The sequence below is a fragment of the Nannospalax galili genome, unplaced genomic scaffold (genome assembly GCF_000622305.1).
Source record: "Nannospalax galili isolate Female #2095 unplaced genomic scaffold, S.galili_v1.0 scaffold907, whole genome shotgun sequence".
Lineage (NCBI taxonomy): Eukaryota > Metazoa > Chordata > Mammalia > Rodentia > Spalacidae > Nannospalax > Nannospalax galili.
This window is the reverse complement of record NW_008357958.1, coordinates 1,029,909-1,037,968: the sequence shown is the minus strand read 5'-3', so window position 1 is coordinate 1,037,968 and position 8,060 is coordinate 1,029,909. Positions and strand designations below refer to the sequence as shown.

At 40.4% G+C, this 8,060-nt stretch overlaps 2 protein-coding genes across 7 annotated transcripts in view; one reads left to right on the top strand and one right to left on the bottom strand.

Annotated features, from left to right (window-relative positions):
* Pde8b (phosphodiesterase 8B) overlaps nucleotides 1-2,240 on the top strand; it is a 231,470-nt gene extending 229,230 nt beyond the window's left edge. For all 6 annotated transcript variants that reach the window (XM_008855989.2, XM_017795088.2, XM_008855988.2 and 3 more), the window contains 2 exons: nucleotides 192-321; nucleotides 1,291-2,240. In XM_008855989.2, the coding sequence (XP_008854211.2) occupies nucleotides 192-321; nucleotides 1,291-1,400 (240 nt within the window). In that variant the 3' untranslated portion in view covers nucleotides 1,401-2,240. The remainder of the gene's footprint in view (nucleotides 1-191; nucleotides 322-1,290) is intronic.
* A 4,327-nt stretch (nucleotides 2,241-6,567) lies between these two features.
* The window catches only part of Wdr41 (WD repeat domain 41), a 59,039-nt gene continuing 57,546 nt past the window's right edge, over nucleotides 6,568-8,060 (bottom strand). Inside the window, exon 13 of the mRNA XM_008855984.3 lies at nucleotides 6,568-6,853. Coding sequence (XP_008854206.1) covers nucleotides 6,701-6,853 — 153 coding nt within the window. The 3' untranslated portion in view covers nucleotides 6,568-6,700. The remainder of the gene's footprint in view (nucleotides 6,854-8,060) is intronic.

Here is an 8,060-nt window from a genome sequence, read left to right as displayed (position 1 = left end):
AGGGAGGGATGGATTTGGGTATGAGAAAACCTGGTCTTCTGGTGGTTGACTTAGAAGTGTCAGGAAACTGCTGAGCTTGTTTTCACTGGGCAGTGACCCTTACTCATGGGGTCTTCTAAGAAGCAATCTGTTACTGTAAAGGCTTCTCAGGCGCCACACAACCCAGCGCAGTGGTGTTTTTTTCCTCATAGACTGATGAAGAGAAGAGACAGGGACTACCTGTGGTGATGCCAGTGTTTGACCGCAATACCTGCAGCATCCCTAAGTCCCAGATCTCCTTCATTGACTACTTCATAACAGACATGTTTGATGCCTGGGATGGTAAGTCAAGTTACTGCTTTACCACCCACAAATAGCACTGTTACACTTTATAATGAATACCTTTAATGACATAGGTTAGACCTAAAGGTAAATGAAACATTTTTTTAAAGCTATCAGCTCTTTGTGGCCAGGTAAGGTGGGTGGGTACATAAACACTTTATGTATCCCCAGCACCTGACACAGGATCTTGAGTGCAAAATATCCAATGAATGTGTGTTAACTGAATAAAGAAGTTTTCACCTTTTGGTGGACGTATTTCCAAAGTGTACAACACTTACTTTTGCTCTCACAATGGAAGAAATTCCAGAAAGAGAACGAAGTGAAACACATCTACCGTGTTTTTCAGGTTCTTCTGATAATGTCCCAGATAAACAGCTTGTTAGTTGATTTAAAAACCTGGTTGTATTTCAGCAAGTAATGCTTAAAGCTTGGAATATCACTTAGAGTGGTGGAATGTTCGTCCCATATGCACAAAGCCCTAGGTTCAATTCTTCACTAAGAAAAGAAAACAAACTAGTGTTTAATGACCTGCCCATCTTCTGCTTGTGTTCACTTGCTGCCTGAGGCCTAGCCTGGGGTACCTCTCCTTTTTGTAGGTATACATGCACATACAGATGTATACAAGTAGAGTCTAGAAGTCATCCTTGGGTGTAGTGGCTCTTTATATACAGGGTCTCTCAATGGCCTGGAGCTGGAGCTCCCTGATGAGGCTAGGCTAGCTGCCAGGGTGCCCCTGGAATCTGCCTGTCTCTGCCACCCTAAAGCTGGCTACCATGCCCAGCTTGCCATCACACCCAGCTTTTTATGTGGGTTCCTAAGGATTGAACTCAGGCCCTCATGTTTGCATAGTAAGCACGTTACTGTGTCCTCCATTTCTGATCCCAGAGAACCTCAGCCTAAAACTAATAAATTCTCCTGGTATCCAACTTAATTTAATGGGTTTCTTTTGATTCTTTTATATCCTTGCAGCCTTTGCACATCTGCCAGCACTGATGCAGCATTTGGCTGATAACTACAAGCACTGGAAGACATTAGATGACCTCAAGTGCAAAAGTCTGAGACTCCCATCTGACAGCTAAAGCCAAGCCAGAGAAGGGACCTGTTGATCTTCAAAGGACACTGTGACTCACACAGCAGTATAAACAACAAGGTCTCCCTCATAATGAAAATGACAAGTATAGGTTAAGGAGAGAGTGTTTCATATTTGACCCTGAATCACGTACACCCCCAATTTTCATTTTTAGAAAGTTATGTTCTCAGTAAAAACGTGTTCTTCTGAATGACCACTTCGTGAGAGAATGAGCGCTTGGCAGCCTCCTCTGCCATGCTGTTTCCCTGTGAGCCCTTGTAACACCATGGGGCTGACTCACTGTAGCTATCCAGCAGGAAGCAGAAGCAAAGACCTGGTGCTGTGAGCCCATCCCCTGGGTGGAAACCAGATAGCCTAGCCAGCGTTCAGCTAAACTTTTGCCAGAAAACTCACCATCACTGTTTAGCTTGACTACTTTCCTCAAGAGCAAAAGTCTGAGATTCTTAAGAAGCTCTTTTACATGTATCTCTTACAGATTCATGTAAGAAAAAAGCTACCTAACATGAGTATAACCAGGACCAAATTATCAAAACTCTAGTTAGTATCACAGCTTCCATGCCTACGTGGTTCTGGTGGATGGTGAGATACCAAGTTAGAGTGCAGCCCAGGTCTAGTGAGCGCCCTCTAGATGGAGATCAGCAGCCTGTGCGCCCTCTTTCCTCTAGAAGGACTTCACCTTACAGAATGCCAACTGATGGGGGAAGGAGTGGGATCTTGCTTAGGGGGAATCCACGAGCTTCCCTTATTTCAGGCTCACAGAAGCAGCCACAAGGCAATGAGCATTCTATAAAAGCCATTAAATCTGAATGCCCCTGGACAGCATTTTTTTTAAAAATTGAAAAGAAAAAATTTATATATACTTGCTGTTTAAAATTTGTATTAAAATGATCTAAATTCCCTGGGCCTCCGCCATGGAGTTCTTGTGCATCACCAGTACGTCCATATCTGGGGAAGTGTGGGGAGGTTTCAAGGTTCAGGTATTTTTAACTTCTCTACATTTGAGATCACGTCATTTGCTTTAATGATGTAAAAAGAAGGGATGACAAGAAGTGTAAATATATCAGAAAATAGGCATATGGAGGGGCAGTAAATACTATTTTAAGCTATTAACTTATGCTAGAGCTTCTAAAGCACAAGTGCATATTTTTATACAGCTCTTTTCACAACTTTCTGTGATCTGCATAAAGTCAGATATGACTTTCCCTCTCTCTTTTATCAGCCATACCTTCTCTGTTATCAATAGCAGAAACTCAGAACACAAATATCTTAGTTTTGTTTTATCTGTACTCCATGCTGCATTTTTAAGAGATATTAAAACTGAACTAATTGGATCAGTAGATAATTACTTTTTTCCAAATGAAAATTGGACTGCAGAGTATGTAAAACTGGTATATGGAAGGAAAAAATGATGTATCACTATGTAATGTGCCAATATTTTTTTTCTATGTTTTGTATCAAAAAATGGAAACATATGACAATTCCATGCAAAGAAATGTATAAATTATTTTTGTTAGACGGTAAGAGGACTTGTTAAGTCAGGATAGCAGCCAGCTTTGTATTGTACTACTGCATTATGTAAATGTGATGAATGTTTTTGTGATGTACTTGTAACTAAATTCCTACAGTCATTTTTTCATTCCAAACAGTTGTTTTTATTTTCTGTCTTTGGCCTAAATTTTTCATAATTTAAAATCCTGGGTTTTAGTGTCCTTTATTTCATGAGTCACTAAGTTTGTTTTCAGAACACATTAAAATTTCTTATTAGGGAGCAAAATAATCTGCTTAGGCTTCATAAACTTGCTTGGTACAAGGAGAGTGACCATCTCACTTTCAGTTCTACCTGGAAAGTAACAGTTACCAGGCACCTGACATTTTCTATATGAGGCATTACAGCTTATTCAGTGTTTAGCTTCAATTTCATGTTAACTTCAAAGGTTAATATTAATTTGTAGATGTGAAATGCTTAAAGTCACTCAGTGCTAAAGCTCCAGTACAACTCTGCTCCTTATCAGTGTAAATTACAGTGTAATCTTCTCAGTTGCTAACTAGCGTATTCTTTCATATAGTCAATTTATTAGAAATACGGGATTTCAGGTGATTAAAAATTTCATGTGATAAATATAGTTTCCATATAATACATATAAACTATTAAAATTGGCATTTGCTCTTAATTGTTTACTAAGATACCATGTGTTGAGGGGAGCTATATTAACTTAGGAAAATGTAAAATCATCTAACTAGAAGAGAGGTCACATGAGTACTATTACTACCCAAAGGAAGGAATCAGTTATAAAATATTGTTACTTGGACCAGAATGATCCCATAGTCAGGACTAGTTAGCCTCCCAGGCAAAGAAAAGCCCCGTCAGCACAGTCAGCACCCACTCAACTTGAGAGAAAAAGACTGCATTGTATAAATGAACCTATCGACTGAGGTGAAAGTAATTTAAAATACAAATCACAAGGTATACAATACAGTGTTCTGGTGTTGAAACTGAGAAAAATAGGAAAAAAATGCACATAATATATACCTACCTTAATTATGATTTTCTTCTTCTGAATTAAAGTACAACTCTTAGTAACAGCCTACATAGAACAACTGAACAGTAACTGGGTTGCCATCTTTGCCAGAAGCTCCTATCATGCTCCATTTCTCTGGACTCAGAGCACTCATGCAAACAAAAGGCCCACCCCTGCTCTGGACATTCAAGTTTCTCATGGTGGAAAACTGAGTATAATGACAGCAAAGATTTGCTAAGGTACTGTTACTGTTTGCTCTTAAAAGTATTCTGTGGTTTCTACCACTCCATTTGAGTAGATTACTAGCACAAAAAACTAATCCCAAACAGGTTGGGAAATACAAAGTTAAAAACTTATGAATTCCTTATGTCTTAAGTCATTTAAGAAAACATCTTTACTAATGTCCTAATATGTAATTTGCAAAACAATAAAAAATAAAAGCTAGTAAAAGGGAAGGAAAATTAAAAGCTTTAAGTGTGTCTAAAACAACTGAACCAAAGTGACTAGCAATCTGATGCACTCAGAGCAGACTGCAAGTCTGCCTGGCTGAGGGGTGCTACCACATTTCATCTTCAGGATGAGTGATTAGAAAGCTACGTCTTGTGTGACTCCACGCATAATAATGGTTTACTGGCTAAAAGGCAATCTTGCCAGGTGTGGTGGTATGTGCCTTTATTCCCAGCACTTGGGAGGCAGAGGCAGGCAGATCTCTGAGTTGAGGCTAGCCTGGTCTACATAGTGAGTTCCAGGCCAGCTGGGGCTACAGGGAGACCCTGTCTCAGCTTTTCAAAAAAAAAAAAAAAAAAAAAAAAAAAAAAAAAAAAGGCAATCTTAATCTTTCATTCACAAGCTATTTTTATTATGAATTAAAACAGCAACAAGAGTTGTGAAGACTCTGGTTTTCCTAACTTGGTGGTTATAAAGTAACCTCAGTCTTTCTTACTCCTAGATTTCTGTTTTCAAAGCCATTCATGACGATAATGGGCACTGTAGGCACTGCAAGACCTACCTCCAATGGCCTCAGCTTTTTCATTTCTAATATTATGCCACTGACCTACCTAGATGACCTTAGTGAACTCTGCCAGTCCCTGACTATAGACAGTTGTGAAAGTTAAGATTCTGTTTAGGGAGTATGAGTATTTGTGTGTGTGATGAAGAGGTCTGAAGAAGTATTCTTAGAAAAGGATCGGGTGCTAATGTCACTCATCTGCCTTTCATTGGATTCCATATCAGCAGTTTAAGAGTAATTCCTCTCCATAAGTGCACCTGTGTCATGCAATGCCCATGGAGGCCAGATCCCCTGGAACTGTAGTTACATATGGTTGTTAACCGCTGTGTGGGTACTGGGAACCAAACTTGGGTTCACTAACTTCTGAACCATCTCTCCAGCCCATTCATTCATTTGTTCATTCATTCATCCATTCATTCATTCATTTTTGGTCTTTTTGAGACAAGGTCTCCCTGTAGCCCTAGCTGGCCTGGAACTCACATTCTGTTTAGGGAGTATGAGTATTTGTGTGTGTGATGAAGAGGTCTGAAGAAGTATTCTTAGAAAAGGATCGGGTGCTAATGTCACTCATCTGCCTTTCATTGGATTCCATATCAGCAGTTTAAGAGTAATTCCTCTCCATAAGTGCACCTGTGTCATGCAATGCCCATGGAGGCCAGATCCCCTGGAACTGTAGTTACATATGGTTGTTAACCGCTGTGTGGGTACTGGGAACCAAACTTGGGTTCACTAACTTCTGAACCATCTCTCCAGCCCATTCATTCATTTGTTCATTCATTCATCCATTCATTCATTCATTTTTGGTCTTTTTGAGACAAGGTCTCCCTGTAGCCCTAGCTGGCCTGGAACTCACTATGTAGACCAGGCTGGCCTTGAACTCACAGACATCCACCTGCCTCTGCATGCTGAGTGCTGAGATTAAAGGCATGTACCATCATGCCTGGTTTCATTCCCCATTTTTACTGTGTATGATATTCTTCATTTTTCAGCACCAAAAGTGAGAGTATTCTGTCATGAGGCTGGCAGGGTGATGAAGATGGTCCAATCGTGATAGTCACAATAGTCTCGTATCAAAGGCAGATGACCAGGCACTTCAGCTGCAGTCCCTGACCTTGATAAACTGCTGCCTTGATCCAGCATTCATCCCCAGAGCACTTGAGTACTGTTCTGGCTAATTACTGTTCAGGCCAGTAGACACTGAGAAAGAAATGTACCTTTACATCTATGGACTGGAGTATAGAGGGATTTCATTAGTTACAACTAAATATTTTTTCAATGACTTAAATTAATTGGTACCAAAAAGAACCACTGTATTTAAAATAATTCATTTTTGGCTAATATTCAAGTTTGATTCTACTAAACACTGATATTACTAAAGACCAGGGAACTTTGTAGTAGAAATGATATATTTATCATGAGAATTCTTAATTTAAAAGTCTCTAAAGGAACCCAAAATAAAACTTCTAAAGAATGCTATAGCTTTACAATTAACTCTGGTTTCTGTTGCTTTAAGAAACTCAACACAACACTCACCACTTCCACAGCAGCATATAGTTCAATGAAAAAATCTGTAGTATGTTCTTTGGTGGATATACTTGTTGCTAGCTTATAGGCACACAAAAAAGAAGTCAAACAAACAGAACTTTATGACCAAGAAACAAAATTACAAATCTAAGTGACCAATACGTTAATGGTTTTCAGAGTATTACTCTAAATTTGATGCTCAAGGCTCATGCACATGTATTCATCCAATTCCTTAAACTAGACAGCAGGGTATAAGTCACCGTTCTCTTCTAACTTCTGAAATAATTTTAAACTGCGTAATCCAGATTCTTGCTCTCCATTTTTCCACAAAATGATGAGATGATCAGCAGAGCAAGTCACTAATCCATGATCCTCAAAGTGCAGAAACATCTGTAAGAGAAATTGAAACCACTGATAACAAGAACTTCACCAAGAGGCTAATACCAGTTACCCTATGACTTCTTTGGATTTTAATGCAAAACTATTTCATTTCTTATGAGAAACTAACTTTTTTTTTCCCCAGGGCTGGTGAGCCAGCCTAGGACCTTGTGCATACAATGCAAGTGCTCTACAACTGAGCTATAGTCACCAACCTTTGGGTTTTTGTTTTGTTTTTGAGCCAGGGCTCACTATGAAGTGTAGGCTAGCTTCAAGTCACAACCTCCTGCCTCAGCCTCCTGAGTGCTGGGATTACAAGCATGTAACACCAAGCCCAGTGAGACTTTTCATTTTTAAAAAGCGTTGGGTCTCTGGGCCTGGTCCCGCCCTCACCTCCCTCTACTTCTCTGGGCTGCACCACCGACCAGCCTCTTTTCTGGGTAAGTCCAGTGGCACCCACTGCGCCTTAACTCCCCCAGCCTTATTCCCCCTTCCACCTCCCTCGCCCTGTCTCTCCTCCTAGCCTGGGTACTGACCCAATTCTTGTCTTGGCACCCCAGACACTGGGGCTGACCACTTGGCTCAAAACCATCACTGCTTCCTGATCCTCTGCATCCAGACCAACCCAGTTCCTTCTCGAGGTCCCCAGGAGCCCTCTGGGTCTGATCCTGCCCTCATCTCCCTCTGCTTCCATGGGTGGCATGGCCACCAGCTGCCCAAGACCAGTATTTTCCTGGCTGCTGCCCCCAGGCCAGTCCAGCCCCCAAATTCCTGAGGACACATTTTTCCTGGAGGGATCCAGACCTCAAGAGAAAGCCTGAGAGCATCTGATCCTCATCTCACTTGGGACTCTGTGGGAAATTCTGAAGACAAAAGCAATTTGGCTACTCCAATATAAAATCAAAAGAGAGAACCTGAAGCCTAGACCAACCAGCTTTTCAAGCCCAACAAGTAAACCACACAGACACATAAAGTTTACAAAATGAAACAGACCTACACTTGAAGGCTTGAGTCTCACACAAGAATCAGAAATTACAAAAGAAATTCACATGTCAAAGTCACAGAGAAAAAAAATAATAACATGAAAACCCAAAATAACATCTGTACCAAATAATAATAATCCTCTACAGGAGTACAGTGAGAACCCCCTAGAGATAATGCAGGACATGGAATGCAAAAGAAAAATTATACACATGATAAAAGAATTCAGTGAATTTAA